We start from the raw sequence: 26,077 nt of genomic DNA on the forward strand, positions 1-26,077 counted from the left end.
CTTAATTTGTGGTCATTACATTCAGAACTGTTTTGTTGTTACCAAGTTAGGGATCCCCCACACTGAGTTCTGTGGCCTACAGCTTAAGGACCCATGGTGTGAAGTGACATCAGGACAGGGGTGTTTTATACAGTGCTAACAAACACACATCTGCATGCCATTATTTATTTATGTGTGTGAGTGTTTTCCCTGCATCTATGTCTTCACCACAGGTATGACTGGTGCTTGCAAAGGCCAGAAGATGGCTGTGTGTAACCATGATGATGGGAATTGAACCCAGGTCCTCTGGAATAAAAGCCAGGGCTCTTGACCTCTCTCTCCAGCACCTTCCCTCCTCCTCCCCCTCTCTCCCCTCCCTCTCCTTTTCTCTCTTTCCTTGAGATAGGCTCTCATGTCTGCTATGCTTGCCTTGAACTGTCTGTGGAAATGAAGATGGCCTTGAACTCTGGATCCTACTGACTTGTCAATGGTTTTTCTCCGGAAATTATAAGTATGCATGCTAGGTTTATTTGGTCCTGGGACAGAATTCAGGGCTTCATGCATCCTAGGCAAGCACTCTGCCAATCAGCTCTATCTTCAGGCTGTTAGCTATTATTAAAATAATGTCTCTGAATAAATGAGAATGTATCTGTGAGTAGATGAGGAGATTAGGATAACATTTTAGCATTTTCATACATTCTAGAAATGAAGTCAGGAAGCTGATAAGAATTCAATACATATTTTTAAAAAATCAACCCTTCAAGGCTGGGGAGATGGCTCATTGGTTAAGGGTGCTTTTTGTTCCTGAGGGGACCAGAGTTTCATTCCCAGCACTCACAGACCCCTCTAGTCAAGCTCCAAGACTCCAACACCCACTTCTGGGCCCCACTGGCACCTGCATGCATGTGCACTCAAGTGCAAGGGCACACATACAAATAATAAAAAAATAAATCCTTAAAATATGAATCTTTGCATTTGAAAATCTAGCCAGTTGCTTTGACGCTTTGTAAATTATGATACATATAAAACATAAGACATGATAATTTGTTAAGTGTTATGATTTATAGACGTGATGATTTAAGTGGAATAAATCTTACTTCTCAAATTTGAATTAAAAGGGCTAGGAGCCCAGAATACACAATCAAGAACACAGTTTCTGAGTACGCCAAGCCAACAGTATGGCATGTGCAGCTCACGGGAAGGAATTTGTGTATCTCAAAGGACTTCACAAATGGCTGCTACAAACACCGGTGACCTAATGTGTCCTGGTTACCTCTAAATAAAACAGCTACACAATTAACATATGATAGATGTATAAGGGATAAAATTGGACAAATAATAACTGATATATAATTCATTAAAATTCTTATAGTTTGTTGTGCTTGTTTTGCTTTGAGACAAGGTCTCATAAAGTCCAGGCTACTTTAAACCTGCTATGTGACTAGTTGGTCTTAAACTCCTTGTCTTTCTGCTTCTGCCCCCAAACTGTAGGAGTTACAGGGGTGTGCCGCCATACCTGCCTTTAGATTTTTATGAGGCTTCAGATCCCCTGAAATTAGAGTTATGAATGTAGGCTCTGAGAACCAAAGACAGACCCACTGGGAGAGCGGCAAGAGCTGTTAACTGCTCCCCAGCCCTTCGTTTTCTGACAAGGCTCTCACTGTGTAGTTCAGGCTGGCCTGATTTGATCCTCCTGTCCCTTCTTACACATGCTGGGATTATAGGCATGTGCCCAAGGACCTACAGATTGTATACTGCGTAGCTCACCAAGAATTAGCGTTAGAGGCAAAAATGAGACACAACTTGTGTTTATTTTTCCATACAGAGGCTGATGAAGCCCAGATGTGAATGCGTTGTCCAGATTGGGGGCGGGGAGGAGACCCCTATTAGACCTGGTTTCTCTCTGCCAGAGTTCACCATCCCTGGTGGCCCCCTAGGACCCTGGAGGTCCATTTGGAACAGTACTGCTTCAGAATGTTACATGCTTTCCCCTCCTACTGGTAACCTTGTATCTAGACTTACTACCCTTAATCTATTTTGAGGATGGCTGCCAGAATGATCCACCTGCAACAGAAGGTTCTCCTACCCAGAACACTTTACAATGTAGCTTCCCTGTGTCTTTCCAGGGGTGTTTTCTGTCATCTAATATCGCCCTTTTGCACTGCTGGTGTTCCCAGATCACACATTTTTTTTTTTTTTACTGCCTATTTTTCTAATGCTTTTCTTCCAACTCAGCAAGTCCAAAATAAACACATGCCCCCACACCCATCTCTCTCACACCCAGACCAACTTTCCTTGTTTTCCCAAAGCTGTTAACAGCGGCTCTGGTGCAGGCCCTCATCCATCCATCAGGGTTCCTCTCCAGTGTGCTCTCTCTGTGAAGAAGCCACTGCTCATTCCAGGATTTGCTTCCTTAGGTCAAAGTCTAATCACCTCTAGATTCTCACCCTGTTTTATGTTTAAGAATAAAGTGGTTTTGCTTGGTTAGGGTACAGTCTGATTTGTCTAGGATTCTAAGTGCCATGTTCATTGGGAGAGGATGCTTTTTGTGGTCAGCTCACAACAAATACTTTTTACCATTATCAGTGTGCCTGTATCCTTCTGTATGGAAGTGTCCCTTATAGAAGCAATTCTACAGATATATCCGTTGTCTTAACACTCTGGTTTCTTGAATAATGGTGCTGGTGGACTTACATTTTGAAATACAGATCATGCATTAATTTATTATTAGCTTATATTAGTCGGGACTTTTTTTTTTTTTAAGGAAACTTATCTGTCAGTTTTATTGTCAATACTTAACCATGACGATAAAAAAGATACACACATATTTTTCTGAAGGGGGACGCTAATCATTTGAGAGTAATGATTGACCAAAAGGGGGAAATTACTTTCAGATAAATAGTTTATTATATCATGAGAGACCAGCCAGCCAGTGTAAAGATAATATATATGAAATCAATGTACTTAAAAATAGACACAGAAGCCAGAGGGTGGCATATGCCTTGGCTTCCAGAACTTGGGAGGCAGAGGTGGATCTCTGAGTTCAAGGCCAGCCTGGTCTACAGGGTGAATTTCAGAGCTACACAGAAAAACCCTGCCTCAAAAAAAAAAAAAAAGACCCAGACTCAGCCCTGCTAGTGTTCTAGTGTTGTAGTGTTGGGTTAATCCAAAATTGCTTTACAAGACTCTTCTGAGCCTTGCTGATAGTCTTGGTTGTAGGCTGCCTTTAGCTATTCTTCTGTTGTTGCAATAAAATACCATGACCAAGGAAAGTTAAAAAAGAGAGCAATTTATAGTTTCAGAGGGTTAGAGCCTATGATGGCTGAGAGGGGGACACCTGGGAACAAGAGCTCACGCCTTGGTCCCAGCCGCAGGCGGAAAGAGAGGGCGCTAAGAGTGGTGGGGTTTTTTGAAATCCCAAAGCCCACCCCCAGTGACACACCTTTCACAACAGGGGCACACCTCTTAATCCTTCTCAAACAGTTCCACGAACTGGGGCCCAAGTACTCAAACGTGAACCTATGGCGACCATTCTCGTCCTAACCATCACACAGACCAAGAGCACCCTCACTGAGTGTGTCACTGGGAATTGTTGTAAGTGCAGAATCATGGACTAGGCAGACTGAGTCAGGACCTTCACCCCGATCCCTGGAAAATCCTGTGCACATGGAAATCCTGTATTGCTCTTGGTCCAACTAACATCAGCAAAACCCATCACCACTTCCCTATCATGTGTTTTGGCCAATGGAGGGTTTATTGCTATGCATAGACTTAGCATGTCATTTTGGTTTTTTCTTTATATTATTATTTATTTATATGATTATTTACACTGTAGCTGTCTTCAGACACCCCATAAGAGGGCGTCAGATCTCATTACAGATGGTTGTGAGCCACCATGTGGTTGCTGGGATTTGAACTCATGACCTCCAGAAAAGGAGTCAGTGCTCTTAACCGCTGAGCCATCTCACCAGCCCAGCATGTTGTTTTTTAAATGCTGATTTTTTTTTTTTTTTTTTTTTTTTTTTGGTTTTTTGAGGCAGGGTTTCTCTATGTAGCCCTGGCTATCCTGGAACTCACTCTGTAGACCAGGCTGGCCTCGAACTCAGAAATCCGCCTGTCTCTGCCTCCCAAGTGCTGGGATTAAAGGCGTGTGCCACCACTGCCCAGCTAAATGCTGATTTTTATCTTATGTTTAGAGTTCATCTAGTTTTTAAAATGTATATTGGTGTTTGCCCACATGTCTGTGTGAGCTGTGTCTGTGTGAGACTGTCAGATCCCATGGAACTGGAGTTACAGACAGTTGTGAGCTCCCAAGTGCGTACTGGGAATTGAACCTGGGCCCTCTGGAAGAGTAGTGAGTGATCTTAACTGCCATATTTACTTATTTAGACAATTCTTACTAAGTAACCCTTGCAATTCTGGAACTGTTTGTGTAGACCAGGCTGGCCCTCTCTCATTTCTCCTGCTCCTGAGTACTGAGACTTTGTGTATGCACCAATACATTTGGCTTAAGTAATCATTTTGAAACTTGCTCAGAGCATGGTAGCTCATATCTGTACTCCAGTACTTGAGAATCTAAAGCAAGAGGATTGTCATGAGTTCAAGGACAACTTAGTGGCCTACCTCCCATTACTAAGAAAAAGATGAATAATGGAAGCCTTTTTTTGTTGTTGTTGTTGGATCTAGGCCTTCTCACATGCTAGGTAGGTAAATGTGCACTCTGCTTACTCTTTATTTTGAGACAGGGTCCTACTAAGTTGCCCAGGCTGGACTAGAATTCATTCTGTCTCCTAGACAGGCCTTAGATTACCTCCTACAATTTTTACATAGCAATCCCACCACCCTGAGGACCAGCCTTCTGCACACAGACCCTTAGGAATCACACAGATGACATCTAGGCAATTACAATATGTCAACCAATTCCTCATCATGAGAATTTTAAGGCATTTGCTAGATGATTGGCAATCTTATACAATAAAGATTGTATAATAGAAATTTTGAGCTTCTAGATTTTTTTAAAAAAATGACTCATTTTTACTTTATGTACATGAGTGTTTTGCCTGCATGTATGGAAGAGTCCAGAATGTGGAACAAAGAGACAAAAATCAGGAAAGAGACCAGGGTCTGACCTCAACAGATGAGACTGTTTTATTAGCACACACAGGAAGGGACAGCCTCTCTCTCAGGAATGGAGGAGTCTACAAAGGGAAAACTGGCCTGGAACCTTTCATAGAGGTAACTGAGGGCTTGGGAATGAGGAAGTTGTTGCAGCTGTGGGGAGCTCCCTGCGGCTTGGAAGTCTCTCCTCTCTGGAATTGTCTGCTCAAGCAACACAAGCTATCTTGGAGTTCAGGCGGTCTCAGCAAACATTTCTATTTGTGGTTGACTGGTAATGGTTTAACAGGGCTGTGACCTCATAGGAATTCTGTTTTGCCACAAGATGGTTGTATCCCTCTGCATGTGTGCCTGGTGCCCGCAGAGGCCAGAGGAGGATGCTGGGTCCACTGGAACTAGAGTTACAGATGGCTGCAAGCAGCCACCTGGGTGCTAGGAACTGAACCAGAATCTTCTGCAAGAGCACCAAATACTGTTTAACAGCTGGACCATCTCTCTGGCCCTGAAATTCTACTTTCTGAATGTGGGAAGTTTCTCCTGTAATCACATTCCTGAGGTTCCAGATTTGAGGGTGTTTTGGTTCAATAGACTTGACATTTTATTGTTCTTATTGTTTTCAAGACAAGGTTTTTCTGTGTAGTTGAATTGACTTTTTAAAAGTTACATTTCATTTATGTGTGTGTGCACGAGTGTGGAGGTTGAGGACAATTTGTGGGAGATGGTTTTCTCCTTCTATGTGAGTCCACAATATAGGATCAAACTCAGGTCATTGGGCTTGGCAGTAAGACACCTTTACCTGCTGGGCCATCTTATCGACCCCTCAATAATATTTTAAATTAGCATACAATAAAGTATACACACACACATTTTAGATATGCACATATATACATATATGCATGCATAGATACAAACACATATATACATATATGCATGCATGGATACATACATGCACACACACACAGCCTTCTAGATCAAAAGATGGGCCAGGTACATGCCTTTAATTCCAGCACTCGAGAGGCAGAGACAGGCAGATCTCTGAGTTTCAGGCCAGCCTGGTCTACAGAGCTAGTGTCAGGACAGCCAAGGCTACACAGAGAGACCCTGTCTTGATACAAAACAAAATAAAAAGATGGACTATTTATCACACCCCAAAACGTTTCCTTGTGCCGATATGCTCTCCCTTTATGCTCATTAAACACCATTTGGGTTTCTACCATATAGATGAGTGTTACTTGTTTTTGGATTCCGTGGGAATATACTCATGTAGTATGTTCCTTTTCCTTTGTTTCTGGTGTCTTCTTCTCCACATATTTTGGAGATCTATGTGTATTATATTTATAGAACTTCAATATCTTTTATTATTGAATAATATAAAATAGAAGTATACAACAATTTATTAACCCTCTTTGTTGATGTATATTTGATATATAAGTGTATATCTTCTTCCGGGTAAATAACTCATGCCTCTTAGATACATTCCTAAATCTAATATTTCTGGGTAATAAGTTGTATGTTTATTTAGCTTTGACACACTCCACCAAATGTTTCCAAAGATGTGGGAATTGTTCTTCCACTCACTGCCAAAGCCTGAGAGCCCCACCTGTCCCACCTCTCACTGACGCTCACTGTTGTCAGTCAACGTTTTACATTTGAGACACTCCCGGTGTGTGTATTAGTAGCTCTTTGTAGCTTTCTTTTGCATTTTCCTTATGAATAGGACTTTGAGTAATTTTTAAAAAAATGTTTATTGGTCACTCAGATATCTTCTTCGTGAAATGTATTTGCTTTTGGCTTTTTATCTATTTTTAAATTACACATATGTATGTATGTATGTATGTATGTATTATTATTATTATTATTATTATTATTATTATGTATAGGGAGAGGGAGTGCATGGTGCGTGCCATAGCATGTGTGTGGAGGTCAGAGGGCAACTTTCAGGAGTCAGTTCTCTCCTTCCACCATGAGTATACCAGGGATCAAACTCTGGTCTTCAGACTCAGTGGCAAGTACCCTTACCCACTGAGCCAGTTCACCAGCCCTCTGGATTTTCACCTCAACAAGATTGTGGGCTTTTCTTTTTTTCTCTCTCTTTCTTTCTTTCTTTCTTTCTTTCTTTCTTTCTTTCTTTCTTCCTTCCTTCCTTCCTTCCTTCCTTCCTTCCTTCCTTCCTTTCTTTCTTTCTTTCTTTCTTTCTTTCTTTCTTTCTTTTTCTCTTCTTCCCTCCCTCCCTCCCTCCCTCCCTCCCTCCCTCCCTCCTTCCTTCTTTCCTTCCTTTCTCTTTTTTGGATAAGGGCTTACATAGTTTAGGCTGACTTTTCAAATTGCTTATGTAGCTGAGGATGGCCTTGAACTTTTGATTCTTCTTGCCTCCCTCTCCAAACTCTTAGGTTGTAGGTACATGCCAGTACACCCTATTTATGGGGTGCTGGAGACTGAACCCAGGGTCTCGGAAGGGCCAGGCAAGAACTATACTAACTAATCTATATCTCTAGCCCAAGTCTGTGATGTTTTTAATATTTGGAAATGTGTAATTTGTCAGAGGTAAAGAGCAAATATTTTCTTCTCATTTATTTGATTTCTACTCATTTATTTGATGAACAGAATTCTTATTCACTTAGTTTTTGTATTTATATGTTTAGTGGCAATATATAGCAGAACAAAATCAAATTGTTTAAAAAGCCACAATTTTTTTAAACTAAAACTTACAACATAATTCATATCTTACAACTTTATTATTTGTTTCAAATAGAGTCTTACTATGTAGCTCTGGATGGCTTAGAACTCTCCATGTAGGCTAGGCTGTCCTGGAACTTAACTGTCTTTGCCTCCTGAGTATTGAAATTACAGGCACCCACCACCACACCCAGCCTAATCTCATACATTTATACAGGGAGAGTTTGAGCATGCAAGAACCTTAGAGTTCTTTTTTTTCGAGACAGGGTTTCTCTGTGTAGCCCTGGCTGTCCTGGAACTCACTCTGTAGACCAGGCTGGCCTCAAACTCAGAAATCCGCCTGCCTCTGCCTCCCAAGTGCTGGGATTACAGGCGTGCGCCACCACTGCCTGGCTGAACCTCAGAATTCTAATGGAGTACAACAGGCTAAAGGTATGTTCATCATTTCCTGTACAAATATTTAATGAAAAATGATAGTGTTAAATGGAATACTGTCTCAAAGACAGTGTAGCTTTTCTTTTTTCTCTTTTCTTTTTTAAAGATGTAATATATATATATATATATTGTAGCTGTCTTCAGACACTCCAGAAGAGGGCATCAGATCCCATTACAGATGGTTGTGAGCCACCATGTGGTTGCTGGGAATTGAACTCAGGACCTCTGGAAGAGCAGCCAGTGCTCTTAACCGCCTAGCCGCCTCTCTACCCGACAGTGCAGCTTTTCATTGCGTTTTTTTGAGACCAGATCTCACTGTTTCTCCCAGGCCGGCCTTGAACTGGCAATGCAGTTGAGGATGACTGTGAACTGTTGATTCTTCCGACTCTACCTCCCAAATGCTAGACTTACAGGCTTCTGCTACCGTGCTCAGCTGTACATACCTTAAATTACGCTGCTACAATGAAAGTAGGCATTTTACAGTTATGACACAAAAGTCTCAATTTGAACACAGTGGGCTCGGTCATGTAGGCGAGGACATTTTCCTTTAATGAGTGTGCCGTGAAATACCCATTCCTCCTGTTTTTTCATACTCATTTGGAGGCATGTGACATCCAAGAAAGTAGTAAAAAAATGGTAAAATAGAAATGCATATACATTCAGCTTGTTATTTTAGTAATAATTGTCCGCAGTTCTTCTGGGGCCCATAGTGTGTAGATCCCCGTTAGATCCTTAATTGAGGGGAAAATGGAGTACTTTATATAAAAGGGCAGGGTAAGATGAGCAGCTACCATGGCTATATTCGATCTGTTTTTCTTAAAGAAGACTTGATATTCCATGATCATGTGCCCTTAGTCCTGGGAATCAGAGAATTTCATGGTCGGAAGGATTCTCTAGCTTTAAGTTGTGTTTTTTTCCTTCCTGCTCTGGCCTCAATCTGCAATAATGTACACTTAGCTAACTGAGATGTTTGAAAGCAGTAGGACCGGGCTGGAGAGATGGCTCAGCGGTTAAGAGCACTGACTGCTCTTCGAGAGGTCCTGAGTTCAAATCCCAGCAACCACATGGTGGCTCACAACCATCCGTAATGAGATTGGATACCCTCTTCTGGTGTGTCTGAAGACAGCTACAGTATATTCATAAATAAAGTAAATAAATAAATCTTTTAAAAAAAAAAAAAAAGCAGTAGGACCTGGAGGCCACTGCTCCGTGTAGCCTTCGAAGATTGTAATCCACACAGGGAGCGTTTAAAAAGCATGAATTAAGGTCCCCAAACAACAGTGGCACTCACTCTGTACACAGGCTGGCCTTGAACTCTGAGATTCACCTGTCCCTGCCTCCCAAGTGCAGGGGATTAGTGGTGTGCACCACCATGCCTGGCTCCTGTGTTTGAATCTTGTCTGTAAAATGGGACAGTTGTAAATATCATTGCACTCTTGCCTTAGCAGTGACATTTGATGAGAAGAAACCTCACTGTCACTGTCTGACTGGGTTCAATGTTTGAGACCATTTTTTTTTGGATGAAGTGCCAACAAAAATAATTTCCTAAGTAAGTACTCCTTGTGGTCAGGGAACTGAGAGGTGACATCTGAATGACTTATCCTGCATGAACCTCCAAACTGAACCTTAAGAGGACATTTGAGGAAATCTGTTTAGATGTTTTTAAGGAAGGACACTAAAAAAAAAAGAAAAAAGAAAAGAAAAACAAAGATCTCAGTATTGTTGGAAAGATCTAAGCAGAGACTGTAGAGTAAGAGAGTGTTCAAGAACCTGCAAGCACCAGGTGACAGGGAGGATTGATGACCTACTAAAGACATCACTTTTGACTCCCTGTTCTGACAGCCTCATGGGTCTTTGCTATGGGGGTCATTTTTCATCCTCTGGTGACATATCGGGAATGCCGGTGGTGGTGGTGGCTCCGAGGCCACATTTACGGCCTAAATTATTAATTAAATTTCCAAAGATTTATCCAGAAAGCAAAAGTGGACATTTTAGATAAGAGAAACTAATATTTTAAAAAGAGGCTTGGGCATAAGAGTGTCGGTTTACAGTTATGAGGGCAAATGAAGCTGGCACTGAGGTGGCTGAGGGCTGAGCGTGGCTCGCATGGAGCGGTTCAGGACAAGCTCTATCTGGTTTTCAGTTCTGTTCTTAGCGTCTGAATCTTGTACTAAGTAAACCAGTGAGTGGAAATCCGATCTCTGAAGAGCAGAATTCTGTTAGCAAGCGTTTCTAAGCGAATGGCAAATGTTTAATGCTGTTAGACATAAAGGTAATAGCCATCGGAGTAAACTCTGCTCACCCAGTTTGTTGTAAATGTGGGTATTTGGCTTTGTTGTAAGTGAAGAGTTCAAAGCTTAGATCTAAATTCTGATATTCTAACCAGACTACTGTCATTTCTAGGTTTAAATTTTATTTGTAATCCATCACAGTCATAACATAAATACAGAAAATGTTGGCATCTTGAAAATTCTTTAAAAAGATGAAAACTTTCATGTGTCATCTTTGGCAGTGAAAAGATAATCAAAGGGGGTGTCAAAGAAATTGGAGCTGTCATCTTTGGGGCTGGGTATACAGCTCAGGTGTGGAGAATACGCTTAGCATATGTAAGACATTGGGTTCAATCCCCAGTCCTGCCAAAATAAGATAGAAGGGGGAAAGCATTATGAAACTGTCATCTCTCATAATGCAATGGAGGCCTGTCTTCAATACTCAGAGAGAGAAACAACTGGGATTGCTGATGTGCCCATCAATCACTAATAAGAGTAAGCTGCTGGGGGAAGCAAGAAAAGAGATACCCTTTAGTGCTATTACCCAGTGGATTCATCAACGGTCTCAGTAACAGACTAGTACTGACTTCTATAAAATTTTCTTTTTAGGAGGCAAATGTTAAGACAAAAAAATTACAGTCAGGACTGGAGATAGCTTAGTGGCTAACAGTTCATACTGCTCTGCCAAAGGACCAGAGTTCGGTTCCCAGCACCTACGGAATGGTTCACATCCTCCTAGAACCCCAGCTCCAGGGGATCCAGTACCTTTTTCTTTTGGGCATCTCTGTTTACTAACCTGGGAAACCCATCTCCGTGGCCTGGTGTAGGCTGTTTGAATGTCTCTGAGGTTACTGGTGCTAAAGCAGTGCCAAACCTCGCCTTTCTCTTCGGAGCTGCACCCGGTTATCTTCATTGCTGTTTACAGTACACACGAGGTATCTGAAAAGTGTTGAAACCAATTTAAATGTCATTGTCAGGGAGCTTAAAAGACCACCAAAGGCAAGTGACTTTGTTGTATCTAACTAAAGATGTTGCCACAGGACCGTTGCTCACGAGGCCTTTGAACTGTCTCTCCTTTGTTCCCTTTAAGAATCCTCCCAGCACACAGTTGAAAGTTTCTCAGCCTGCTCCCCATCCTGTAGCCTGCCCCCCCCCAGCCCTCTCCCTCTGCCCCCTTTTACAATGAAAGAAAAAACACTATCAAGCTCACAGAAAAGTTGCAGCACAGTGCAAAATAAGCTTTTTTTTTTTCCGGAAAATTTGAGCATAAGTTGCTGAGTTGATCCATATCACTCTGAGCTCTTGAAAGTGTGTGTCCTATCTCAGAAAGAGCCACAGTACAGCCAACGAAACCAGGAAATGAACATTGGTAAATTACTACCAATTTATCCTCTGCCCCATCAGTGTTCTGATTGTGTCTGTAATACTCTTTCCCATAAGAGGATTTAGTACAGAGCGCGTCGTCACCATGTGCAGTCCCTCAGGCTGTCAGGACTTTGGCACTTCCAGGATCATAAGCCGGTTACTTACCTGAGAGAGGGTAAGCTCTCTCTCAAGTTAGGGTGATCCCTCATGACTCCCGCTCTGTAAGTGTTAGAGTGTCCACCAGAGATGATGATGCGTGGCTTCATGTGTGACTTCACGTGTGACTTCAGTGACACGAAGTCACACTTCGTGTCAGCCAGACTTTGCCACTATATAGCCGTTCTTTCACATCTATAATTTTTAAGTATTGAACAGAAGTACTTTGGGGGCCTGGAGAGATGGCTTAGCTGTTAAGAGCAGCTGTTGCTCTTCCAGAGATCCTGAGTTCAGTTCTTAGCACACGTTAGATGGCTTCTCACCACCTATAACTCCAGCCTCGAGGGATCAGACACCCTCTTCTGGTCACCTCTGGCACCCTGGAACACATATAGGGAACTGCACTAACTCAGACACATACACATAAATCAAACTAATTCATAAGTATTTTGAAACTATATAAATAGCCTATTTATCATCATACTTTCTTTTCTTTTTTTTTCTTTTTTTTCTTTTTTTTTTCTTTTGGCTTTTCGAGACAGGGTTTCTCTGTGTAGTCCTGGCTGTCCTGGAACTCACTCTGTAGACCAGGCTGTCCTGGAACTCACTCTGTAGACTAGGCTGGCCTCGAACTCAGAAATCCACCTGCCTCTGCCGCCCAAGTGCTGGGATTAAAGGCGTGCGCCAACATTGCCCAGCCCAGACTTTCTTTTTCTTAACTAATTTATCAATGTGTTTATTTTATTTTGCTCTATTTTATGTGCATGAGTGTTTTGCCTACACGCATATATGTGCATCATGTGCGTGCCTGGTCTTCAAAGGGTTCAAAGGAAGGCATCAAACCCCATTGACCTGAAATTACAGATGGGTAGTGAGACACCAGGAACTGAACCCAGGTCCTCTGCCAGAGCAGCAAGTGTTCTCCAGCCCCTTCATCCGATTTCTAACAGGTTACGGTCCAGTACTGTTTGTCTCAGTGCTCACTAATGCCAGCTGGGTAGAGGAAACTCTTTAGTGATGACTTCTCTGTCTGAAGACATTGTTTTCCTTCTAAGATCTCTTCCTTGCCTTCTGGCATAGGAAAATGTTTCCAACTCATCTTGTACTTTCCCTGGTATCAGCTGTTTCTCCAGGGACCCTGGTTCCTTTAAGAAGAGAATGATATTTGGGTATTCCGTCTGAGGGTGGGAGCTGTCTGTGCTTCTGTTTCCAGATGATATTGGCAAAGAGGGCTGTATTTACTTATGTGTACTCATGTACATACACTTATATGAGTGTTTTATATTCAGTAGGAGCCACAGATTTGTGTGTGTATGCCTTCAGTTCCACAACAGGCTTACATATTCAGTATTAATGCATTCCTTCTGAGGCTAGATCGCAGGTCCTTCCGTATGCGAGCCAAGCGCTCTACCACTCAGAGCCAAGCCAGAGTTTCCATTAAATATTATTGAGACCTATTTTAAGGGTTTTAAAAGTTCGAGGGAAACATCGGTTTTGCGTTTCACCACCAAATCAAAGGCTATCTTGCTATATTTAACTAAAAGATGTTCATTCTATATGACAGTTGCTCATGAAACCTTTGAACTAGTTCTGTGTTCCCCTCCCCACCCCACTGAGAATCTTTAGTGTGCAGGTGAAAGTTTCACAGCTGCCAGAGAATGGCCTTAACCCTTGATACCCCTCCACCCCCACCTGTGCCTCCCAAGGGTTTGGATTCTGCTACCTCATGCCACAATGCACTCTATCCCATCTGAAACTGAACTATGAATTTTAAGTTTCTTCAGGGTGACCAACTCATTCAGGTATTCTTGGAATTATAAAATCTCTATGGTGCCGTTGGCCACTCTGGCTGTTGCTTATCCCAGGTGAAGAGGCAGAATTAGAACTTTAACCCAGATAAATTAAGTACATGTTTTATAAATGGAAAACAACCACAATTAACACCCCTCTCCCAATTCCTATATCATTTAGAGAACTGTAAGAGAATTTAGGATTTCTGCAACATATCATTTATAATGTCAGGAATACAATCCAAAATTGTTGGGTCATATGAAGAAGCATGAAAATGTAATACTTCATTCAGAGAAGGAAAACTAATCATGACTGGGCCCAGATGATATGGGAATATTGGGAAGATATTGGGGAGGATCTAATACAACTGTGAGTATGTTGAAAAAATGTAAAGGAAAATATACAGACAATGAATTAACATGTGGGAAATGTTGGCAAATAAACTATAACAAAAATAAAAATTCTAGAATTAAAATCTTCAAGAAACTCTTTGGATGGCTTTAAGATTACAGAAGAGTGACTGGGGCCAGGTGGTGTGTGCCTGAAATCCCAGCACAAAGCAGGTGAAGGCAGGAGGATGGTGAACTCAAGGCTCCTCTAAACTACAAAGTGAGTTTCAGGCCAACCTGGGCTACATAGTCACAGTCTGCAAACAATATATATCATTCACTGTGAGTATGAGAGGTGAAATCACTAGGATGAGGATGACCACTCTCAAGGGAGGTGTGGGAAATATGGAAATATCTAACACACTTGTAATTGAAGTCATAGAAGAAAAACAGAGCAGGTAGAGGTATGCGGAGAACTATCCATGAGAACATTTTGGTTTGTTAAAAGCCTTCATTTTATTGGAGAGTTCAAGTAGGAAAATGCAAATAAAAGTTCTGTCATGATCAATGGCTGTAAGTCAAGGTAAAGGGGGGAACATTCAAAGAAGTTCTGAAAAAAGAACATGCAATAGAGCAAGAGTATACCACCGACTCCTCACCAGAAACTGTAGAATCCAGAATTTAGTGCAATCTTTAAGGGGATAGAAGAAGGGAGGAAAAACCTGTCAAGCTAAGATTCCATTTTTGGTTTGTTTTAGGTCTCACTGTGTAGTCCAGGGGGGCCTGGAACTCACTATATACTCCAAGCTTCTAACTCATGGCAATCCTTCTGCTTTGTCCTCCAAAGTACTGAGACGACAGGTGTGAGCTGCTGTGCCTGGCTCAATCCAGAAACATATATTCACAACAGGGTCTCACTGTGTTGACTTGGCTGACCTGTAGCTCATTATGTAGGCCAAGCTGGTCTTGAATTCAGAGTTTCCTATCTCTGCCTCCAAAGTGCTGGGATTAATACCTGGAAACATTATTCTGTATCTAATAAGATTTCTTTTAAAAATGTTTTTGTTATTTTTATTTTATGCATATGGATGTTTTGCCTACATGTATGTGTGTGCACCACATGTGTGTCTGGTGCCTAGGAAGGCCACGAAAAGACGTTGGATGTCCTAGAACTGAAGTCACGGATGATTGTGAGCTGACACGAGGGAGCTGGGAATTGAACCCAGGTCCTCTGGAAGAGCAGCCAGTTTTCTTAACCATGGAGCCACCTCTCTAGCCCCCAAATAAAATTTAACCCCCCAAACAAAGTAAAGGTATAGGCAAATAAATGGAAGTTATGAGAGACTGTTTCCATACTTAGAGTAGTCGTACTACTGTATTAGCTGAGGTTCTTTAAGCTGTAGGCACATCGCTATTAGACAAGAATCAGGCATTCATGAAAAAAGAACTAAAAAGCACCAGAAACACTAACTATGTGGGTAAAGTCAAAGTAAATTTTCCTCTCAATTACTGTAAAATAAAATGTGACTATCTACAGCAAAAATTAAAGGCATTTGTCTTGTGAAGTTTGTGATATATTTAGATATGACACAAGACAACCAGAGTGTAAAGGTTGCAGAGTGGAAAAAGGTTAAAATGGCTGCCAGCCGCTGTGAGCTGGTCTAATGTAGGAAGAAAGCCAACTGTGGAAACCTGAAGATGTGTGTTACAGCCTTTAGAACAGGCAGAAACAGACAGGCAAATAACAGTGTTTGGGGAATTTAGGAGTCTTCTTTGAGCAGTTTAGACAGACAGACAGACAGACAGACAGACAGCTAGGAGCACAGCCTCAGAAGGTGTAAATGGTACTGTCAGTTGGTCTCATTGACATTCATCAACCAGTACACCCAGCCACGGCAGAATGTGTGCTTTTGCAACTACGCATAGCATGTTCTTCCCAAGAAAACAAACAGGTCTTCATAATTGTAAAAGTATAGAAATTGGGGTTGGTTAATCCCAGCACTTCGTAGGCAGAGGCAGGCAGATTTCTGTGAGTTCAAGGCCAGCCTGGTCTACATGACGCACTCTAGGCCAGCTAGTGTTATATATCGAGACCCTACTTCAAAAACAAAAACAAGCTGGGTGGTAGCGGTCCATACTTTTAATCCTAGGGAGGTAGAGGCAAGTAGATCTCTGTGAGTTCAAGGCCAATCTGGTCTACAGAGAGTTTCAAGACAGCCAGGGCTACACAGAGAAACCCTGTTTGGAAAAACAAACAAAACAAAACAAAACAAAACAAAGCAGCAAAAATAACAACAAAAACAAAAACAAAACCTATCCCGAAATAAAGAAATGGACTGAAATAATAGGCTTTAAAAAAAAACTGTAGTAGAGTAGAATTAAGAATCTTTTTACTTTTTGTTTTGTATTTCTCATTTTGCAAAAAAGGACTGGAACCCTGGGCCATGCACATGGTTTGCCATGGGGATACATCTCTTGCCCAGAAATCAATAAATGTGAAAGAACAGAGAGCTTACAGATTCTGCTAAATGTCTACAATTAAACACGTTTAAATAAAGTAACTAGTGGACTGAAGAAATCCCAAGGAGATTGTAACTAAATTACAGTGAGGGTAAAGAGTCAAATTCGTAAGCTGCATCAAGCATAGTCCTCAGGGGACAATGTACAGCCTATGTGTTCACAATTACAAAGTAGGAGGTAAAGCAGTTTACCATAGCTTTGCCTTAATAGGCTAAAAAAGGAAGGGCAAAGCAAACTAAAAGTAAGCAATAGGGGGAAGGGATGAAGGGCAGAGAAAATTAACCGAATCAAAAGTTGGTAATTTGAGGAGATGAGTCTCCCTAACAAGGAAAAGTTACTGTAGATTATCCAAATGGTAACTGAGAAAAGAATACCCAACTGTAGCTCCTACGGGAAAAGAAAGAGATGACAGAGGTGGGGAGACCACAGAAATCTCGTGCCAAGAAATTAGACCATTAGAAAAAAATAGGCAAAATCTTCAAAAATAAAACTCACCAAAACAAATGAGATAAAAAGTCTGAATTGGCCCGTATCTGTTTAAATACAAAGCTGGGACTTAACATTCAATCTAAGCAGGGTTACTATACATGCTGCCGTAAACATTACACAGGAAACACAGTTTGACATGACATTGTAAAAAGAGAAAATAAGAAGAAATGCTACAAAAACGACAAAAAAAAAGTCTAACGAAGAAATTTTATAAAGTATAGGCCTAAACCATCCAGATGTAGACTCACACATCCTGACAAGCTGGTCCTCAGTACACACCATAGCGGTTAAAGTCGTAACCAGGCAAGGACATGTCCCAGGAGTGTGAGGAACATAATCTCAGGAATTTATCTCACCACGCAGTCAATGAAACTCATGGGTGGGGGCGCAGAGCAAGGGGCAGGACGCATATTTCGCTGATGGCACGACCGCTTTTGAACAAGTTCTGGCAGTTTCTATTAAAACTAAACATATACCTACTCCATGACCCAGTAATTCGACACCTCGGTATTTATTTACTCAAGAGATCCGAAAACCAATGGCTCCTGGAAGGCTTTTACACGGATCACCATACCACAGTCTGCTCATGAGAAAAGCAAACACCTCCCAGCTGATGGACAGCCTCTGAAATACCTTCCCATCTTTCAAAACTGTCAAGGTCACCCAAACAAGGAAAGTCTGAGACACTAACTAACCAAGAGGAACCTAAGGTGGCACGGGTAACTAAACATGTCAGCCAGCATCGGACGGAGAGGAAGGAAATCTGGATTCTTACTGTAATGAATAGATATCTCTCGTGAGTTCTAACAGATGTCCCACACTAAGAATAAGATGTTGATCAAGAGTGAGGGGCCCCAGGATGGGGAGTGTGGGAGCCTTTTCCATTTGATTTCATAATTTTCCAATGAATTTAAAACTATCTTAAACCTAAGCTCATTGCTAAGAATCGTTAAAGATCTATTCATTTCACACGTATGAGTGTTTTGCCTGTATGTATGTGTTTACATCACACATGTGCCTCCTGCCCTCAGAGTTTTGAAGAGGGAGCATCATATTCTCTGGAACTGGTGTTACAGACAGTTGTTAACTGCCATGTGGGTGCCGGGATCTGAACCCAGGTCCTCTGAAAGAGCAGCAAATACTCTCAACTGCTGAGCAAGCTCTCCAGCCTCAAGTCTACTTTTTACCAAACAAACAAACAAACAAACAAACAAAAAAACCAAAAAAACCCATGTAGTTTTATTTAAAATAAGGAAATCTAGAAACAGCTGGGTATGGTGGTACGCACCTTTAATCCCAGGAGGCAGAAGTAAATGGGTTTCTATGAGTTCAAGGCTAGACGGGTGTATGTAGTGAGTTCCAAGCCAGCCAGGGTTAAATAGTGAGACTTAGCAAACAAACAAATAAACAAACAACAGCAAAATTAGACAGTTTAAATATTCCTCAGCAGGAGAGTAGCTAAGTGGCAGATTCATACAGTGGAATACCACCTTTAAAAAAAGAAAAACTAATGGGATTCACTGCTGAATGCATGGATCCCAAAACATTAAGTTAAAAGAAGCGTTAGACAGAAGAATTTGCATCATCTGTCTGTATAATTTCATTTTCACAGTTTTAGAATAAGCTAAAGTCGCGTGTGCGTGTGCGTGTGCGTGTACTGACTGGGAAGGGCTCATGGGGACCCCGTTCTATGGTGACAATCACACTCTGTCCTGTACACCTCTCTTCCCACTGCTCCCCTCTCCCCTCTTCTTTCTCCGCCTGTTCCCTTTATCCTTCCTATCCCTTCCCCATGGAGTCTCATTATGTAGCCCAGGCTGCCCTTGAACCCACAGTCCTCAGACTCCTGGGTCCTGGGATTTACAGACACAAACACTTACATCTGGATATTGATAGAAGTTTGCATTACACAGAGATACGCACTTATAAAAGGTCATTAAGTGGCACTTAAAATATAGACAATTTTAATTTTTAGACAATTGCCTAAAACAGACAAACCTTACCTTCAAATCTTATAAAAATATACAATTTAGTAATGTTTGTGATAACATGTCATAGGGGTGAAATATACTGATACCTTTTTTGGAAATGTATCTGAATTAATGGATGATGGACAGGGATGTGATGAGAATCCAGCTGTCGGTTACTGAATGCTCACTACGGTCGCTGCCCTCTTTCCTTTTCTTCTTCCTTTTCTCCTTATCACCCTTCCGTTCTTTTATAAACTACTTATTTTTAAGCATGTGCATGTGTAATCTTTCCTTCTCTTCCTTCCTCCTGGCTTCCCACCTGTCTCTTTCAGAGAGGCCGTAGAGTCTGCACAAATTCAAATGTTGATCATTGGGGCTTGGTTTGACCTTTTTCAACTGAGTGGTTTCGGTAAAAAACAAATGATGAATAGTATAGCTTGGATTAAAAGAACTTTGCTTCGTTCTCAAGCAGCGATTAGCAAAATTGTGTAAGTTTTTAAATAAGATCTCACGATGTAGCTGTGCCTGGTCTAGATCTTGATCTGTAGACCAGGCTGGCCTTAAACTCACTAAGATACGCAGGCCACTGCCCCTAAGTGCTGGAATTAAAGGTGTGCACCATCATGCCCTGCTCTCCACCCCGTGACCCACTTTTTCTCATCGCTCTTAGTATAAGTGCGTCTGGAAGAAAGTTCTCCTAGTGCTGCTGCCTAGATAATTCCTTTCATTCTCCTTACAGCGCCATTAGGGGGAGCAGGAGGAAGTGTGTTCTGCTCTGAAAGAGGAATTCTGTCCCGGACCTTTACAGGACTGTCCTCATTAGATTCCGAACACTCAAACCTGTGGGAATGTGTCCTGTGTAGCTAATACCCATAAACCCTTTCTTTTTTAGATATACAACCAAACACGGAGCTGAAAAGCACCGAGGAGCAGCCTCTGCCCACAGGTAATGCTGGTCTTTGCTGATGACGGACGCTTTTAACCAAAAGCACTCAAGAAAGAAGCATGTTCTTGTTCTTGTTATAGTAAAATTGCAATGGGAAAATTAACACAGCTCCTTTGCTTCCTCCTTAAACACCTTAAAGATACATCATAAAAATGCAACGGGGTGGGGGATAGCTCTGTGAGTAAAGAAGTCCTGAATTTGGACCCCCAACACTGTATAAAGCCATCTGTGGCCTCATGTACCTGTAACCCCAGCACTGAGGGACAGGGATAGGTGGATCCCAGCAAGCTCTAGGTCCAAGTAAAGAACAATAAAGGAAGACATCCAAACTGATCTCTGACCTCCACACACTTAGACACACCCGTGTAAGTTCACACATACACACACTTCAATACCACATAGTCAAACTACATTCCAGCTAATGTTGATCATTAGATTTCTGTTAACTTCATTGACTTTTCTCAACTGATTGTTTTTGATAGATAATAGCTTGATTTTTGATTCTTACACTTCACTTTATTTTATCATCATCATCATCATCATCATTTTGTTTTTTTTTCAACACAAGGTTTCTCTGTGTAACAATACTGGCTGTCCTGGAACTTGATTTGTAGACCAGGCTGCCCTTGAACTCACAGAGATCTGCCTTCCTCTGTCTCCTGAGCGCTGGGATTTAAAGCATGTGCTATCACTACTTGGCTAAGCTTCACCTTTGATCAGTGGTCAGCAACCATTTCTGGAAAAGGGTCAGAAATTCATTATATAATCTCTTTTCTGGGTCCTTTGCTGTAGTACTTATTTTAATAACCTTTGAAAAAGTTGCTGGGCAGTGGTGGCACACGCCTTTAATCCCAGCACTTGGGAGGCAGAGGCAGGCAGATTTCTGAGTTCGAGGCCAGCCTGATCTACAGTGTGAGTTCCAGGATAGCCAGGACTACACAGAGAAACCCTGTCTCGAAAAACCAAAAGAGAGAGAGAGAGAGAGAGAGAGAGAGAGAGAGAGAGAGAGAGAGAGAGAGAGAAGAAAATGTTGAATCCATCCTTCCCTCTGGACCTATACAGAGCAGGTGTGATCACGGGTGGCCTTGGACCATGGGTTGCTGCTACCTGCTCAAGGATTAAGCAGGAGGATCTTGACTGAATTCAGGCCAGCACAGACTATATAGTGAGTTTGAAGCTAGCCTGGGCGACATAGGGAGATCCTGCTTTTAAAGTACGAAGAAATGAACGAATGACTGAACGACCCTGGGTTCCATGGTGGCTTTTACGTAGAATCACACTTATGATATAAACGCAAGAGAAAATATATTTGGCATACAGAGGTTTCTAGGTTTCCTTTTAAGAAAGCATTTCTTCCAAACTGGTTATATCAGTTATGTTCAGGCTCAGTATCTCTTAGTCCTATACATTAATATTTGTTGGGAACACACAGCAGTAGTATTCTCCTGGATATTGTGAGATGTAGCAGTGAAGACAGAATTCCTGTCCAGTGGTTCTCAGCCTGTGGGTCTCGAGCCCTTTGGGGTTGAACGACGTTTCACAGGGGTCTTATGTCCTACAGATTAGATATTTACACCCTGGCTCACAACAGTAGCAAAATTATAGCTATGAAGTAGTAATGGAATGATTTTATGGGGGGGGTCACCACAACATGATGAACTGTATTAAAGGGTCGTGGCATCAGGGATGTTGAGAGCCACTGCTGTAGACAGAGTCTGACTTCATTATAATAACATAGGCAAAAGAACTATTCACAAGGATGCAGGTTGGCAGAGGGATGCACCAGCCTCACTCACAGTTCTAGACTTTGAAAGTTTCCCCGTCTGCTCCTGCTGGGGTGAGTGAGGCGGGCGCTGCTTGTCAGAGCTGGATGCTGAGGCTGGGCGCTAGAGGAGGAACACTGGCTATCACTGTTGGCGACCGTGAAGTCAAACTCAATGCATGGTTTTACAAATCTCTTCAAGCTGACTGCATCCTTAAAACCTCCTTTGTCTTTTAGAAAGCCCAGAAGTTCTGAATGACTACAGTTTACCCAAGCCTCATGAGATAGAAAATGTGGACAGCACAGAGGCCCCAGCCAATGAAGATGAAGATACAGGAGGTAAACCACGCTGTACAATTACAACCTCATGGTGACAGATACAGTTGCGGTTGATGTGAAATCAACTCAGATTCATTCGTTTCATATATATTTGCATTTAATTGTTTGTTACATGAGAACACGGATATTGGGGTGGGGGGAGATGGCTCAGCAGTGACGCACTCCTGCTGTTCTGCCAGAGGGTCCTAGGTTGGTTCCCACTGCCCATGTCAGGTGGCTTGCTGTAACCGGTGACACCAGGTGACCTTATGGTGTCTGTGGGTACTTGTGCTTGCTCAGCATATACATACAGTTACACACATATGCATTACACCAATGTTTTGAGAATTTAAGATACCTATTCATTGTTCTTTTTTTCTGTTGTTGTTGTTTTTCGAGACAGGGCTTCTCTGTGTAGCCCTGGCTGTCCTGGAACTCACTCTGTAGACCAGGCTGGCCTCGAACTCAGAAATCCGCCTGTCTCTGCCTCCCAAGTGCTGCGATTAAAGGCGTGCACCACCACCGCCCGGCCATTGTTCATAGTATACTAACTTTACTGTTTGTTGGGCAGACTTGGTGGTACATGTGTATGGTCACAGCTCCTGTGGAGCTGAGGTCGGAGGAGCCTGACTTAAGGCTATGTAGCCAAAGCAATGTATTGAGACCCTGCCTCAAGCAAAGCAAAATGAAATGTTCATTTTTTATCATTTTTCTTTCTTTTTTAAAACCATTTTTCATGATAAAAATAACACATATCTGTAGCTTGAGGTATTTTCCAACAGCCAGTTCTCCAAACGTAACTGATTGGCCAACAATTCAATTATTTTTAAATTTTTTATTTATTATTATTGGGGGTAAAGGTGTCTACGAAGGTCAGGAGACACTTAGTGGGAGTCAGTTCACTCACGATCAAATTCAGGGTGTCAGCCTCACGTTCATATTTCGTGTATTCTTGATGCTCTGGCATTAGGGGTCTTACAGACCCGGGGGGGAGACCGCCCTTCTCGGAGCTATGAAATTCTGAGAGATTGTAATGCTCTTGACTGGGAGTTTGTTTTTGTTTTATGGATTGTGTGTGTGTGTGTCTGTGTGTCTGTGTGTGTGCATGAGAGCGTGTGTGTGTATGTGTCTGTGTGTGTTCAAACTAACTACTCCTGAGTCTACACCAACAATTCCATTCTTATTTCCAGTTCCTACACCAAGTCTTAAATCAACCTAAGGCCTCTTCCTGGACAACTGGAAACCAATCCTTTGGCCCCAAACCCAACAAGGGTATTCCAACTAACCTCCCCTAAACATCTCTCTCCGCCTTGCCTTAATCACAGAAACTCTAGTAAAGAGTTCACACTCTGTCTTAACACCAATGGTGCATTCTTCATGACACCGTAATAAAGGAAGCTATCTTCTTCCTTCCAGTCCTCATTTTCATTTTCTCTGTGCATTCTCATGGGCATGCTTAACGCTGGCATTTACTGTGTCCTGGCAATGGGCATATTCAGCGGGTGGATATCCTGTCAATCATAAAGCCAGCTCTACAATGGCTCGTATGTGAGGTATGGCTGCTGGTTTATCTGGAATGATCCCCTTGGCGTTTATGAGAGGAGTTAGGTAGGTGACTGCAAGTTAAACAGGGATTATGGTGACACATCTCCCATCTTCCAGCATGGTAGTTCCCTCAGGAATAATCTGTGACTGGGAATCCAGCATCAGCCTGTTCATACCTGACTACTGGCAGCAGGAAGATTCAGTGCTAGACGGCTTTGCTCAGGGTAGAGTGTGTACGTATCACATACAGGGTCCTGGATTCCATTCCCAGCTAGATAGAAAAAGAAAAAGAGTTAAAATACCACTCCTGAGTAAGTTCACGATCCATTCTAGTAAGGGTTCTTCAGAAGGTTGACAACACGGGGTTACAAAATAATGTCACTCCGCCCACATTTCTTGGGCTCCGCTGAAGTCGCTCCGCTGGCTTCATTTCTTGGTCCCCCCCTTCCTGGACCCTTTTCTTGGTACCCCAAGTGTGTGTGTGCATGTATGCATGTGTGTGGGAGAACTATGCAGAAGCACATGGGTGAATGTAGGTTAGCCGTTAATATTGAGCGTCTTCACTGACTGGTCTCTATATGTTGAGGCAGGCTCTCCCACTGAACCCAGAGCCTGCTGATTTGCTAGTCTCGCTAGTCAGTTTGCTGGGGAGATCCCCTGTCTCTGCCCCCCCTGACGTGGGGGATACAGTTGGGCTACCACACCTGCCTAGCATTTACATGGCTGCTGGAGATTTGAACTCAGATCCACTGCTTGTGTAGGAGGTGCTTTAGCCACTGATATATCTTCCTAGTCCTTGTCCAGATATAGGTGGCATCTTGTTCCAGTGAATTTTTTTTCCCTTTGAAGACACAGCTTGGGATCTAATATCCAAAGCTCAGGTCAGATGCAGTCTAAGCTTGGTCTGGGTTCGAGACCTGATTCAATACTCTCTTTGCCTGTAATTTAACTATTACAATAGCATCCAAAGGGTTAAACATCTTACTCCTTGTCTTCTTAGTTGCATTTCCTTGGACACCCCAGTGCCTTGGGAGTTGGCTATTGGTAAATTTTTCCTGATCAGGACACCACCACTGTGGCTCCATACCCTGAGTAACAATATGGCCACCTAGGAATCTCTTCCTTTTCTTTTCTTTTCCCAAGGCACAGGCCTCTGTGAGCCACAGGTGAGCTGTCAAGTCCTGCTTCTGATACCAGTTCTGAGGGGTTTTCCACACTGACAACCAAAGACAGCAGTTTAGTTGTTGAGTGTCTGTTTAGTTCTGGAGTTAATTTCCAGGGTTCAGATGGACTCCATGGTTTAATGCTTCCATCTTGTAAGGGAGCCCTTGCTTCAGACTTCAGCCACAGTACAGAGGCCTGTGCAGCTTGGACAAATGCAGACATCGCCTTACTTACTGTTAATGGTTTATTGTAAATCATTTGACTCAGAAGCAGTCAAGCGGAAGAGAGCACAGGACAGAGAGGAAGCAGGTGGAGCCCTTATGCTTCTCCAGGGGTGCTCCCCTCCCTCCCAGCACCTCTGAGAGGCCCCAGCCCGGAAGCTGAGAGCCCATTGTCCAAGACTTTATTTGGATCTCCAGCCCTTCATGGCCTTTCCCAGGGATCAGTGGGTGAGGCTGAACGTTCTCATTGGTTTCTCTGTCCTCTGCAGTCCCTTGGGGTCCCAACCTAAGACATCTCATTAGCATAAACTCATGAATATTGAAAAGGTTTTGTTGTGAATCTCAATATTTCGTTATCACTAAGAAAATACAAGAGTTTTAGGAGTTGTGTGCCTAGAAGAAAGAACAGAGACAAAGACCAAATACATCTTGGCAATGTACTGTAGTCTGTAAAGTTCGTAGAAGTGGAAAGCAAGAAGAAAAAATTTCAAAACAACAGCAACAACAACAACAAATAATAACCAAAGGCAAGGAGGAAAAAAATCTGTTTTCCACTATTCAAACATTCTCAACTGCACTTTGGGGCTTTTGTTTGCCTATGCATTGGTTTTCAGCACGGTGTTCTTGTTTGCTATGCTCTCATATCATGCTGATAATTATGATGACAAAACTTATCTACTGTTGCCTTTCAAATGTCACTGGGATCTCATCTAAAATATCACTTCTTTAGAGAAGGTTTCCTTGACAACCTGGTCAACACTTTAACTGCGCTTTATTCTGCAGTGCTAGCCCATCACAGATAACTCTCCGCCTGGTCCGTTAACTGCCATTCTCCTTCCATTCTTTCTTGACTGGCATCTAGGACATCTTTTTCACTAGTAGGTACCTCACTCATAGTAGATATGCAATAAATGTTTGTTGTATGACTAAAAGAAAGTCCTGGATTAATTACATGCGCATCTACATATTTCTCTGAAGAAAAATGTTTTCCTCTCAGACTCTTTCTTTTGCCCAATCACTCATGAC

The 26,077-nt window shown here is 42.3% G+C and overlaps 1 protein-coding gene across 1 annotated transcript in view; it reads left to right on the forward strand.

Moving 5' to 3' along the window:
• Ikzf3 (IKAROS family zinc finger 3) overlaps positions 1 to 26,077 on the forward strand; it is an 88,319-nt gene that overhangs the window by 5,787 nt on the left and 56,455 nt on the right. Inside the window, exons 2-3 of the mRNA XM_028755194.1 lie at positions 19,988 to 20,041; positions 22,041 to 22,142. Of these exons, the coding sequence (XP_028611027.1) occupies positions 19,988 to 20,041; positions 22,041 to 22,142 (156 nt within the window). The remainder of the gene's footprint in view (positions 1 to 19,987; positions 20,042 to 22,040; positions 22,143 to 26,077) is intronic.

Source organism: Grammomys surdaster, unplaced genomic scaffold, assembly GCF_004785775.1.
Source record: "Grammomys surdaster isolate TR1022 unplaced genomic scaffold, NIH_TR_1.0 126048, whole genome shotgun sequence".
Taxonomy (NCBI): Eukaryota; Metazoa; Chordata; class Mammalia; order Rodentia; family Muridae; genus Grammomys; species Grammomys surdaster.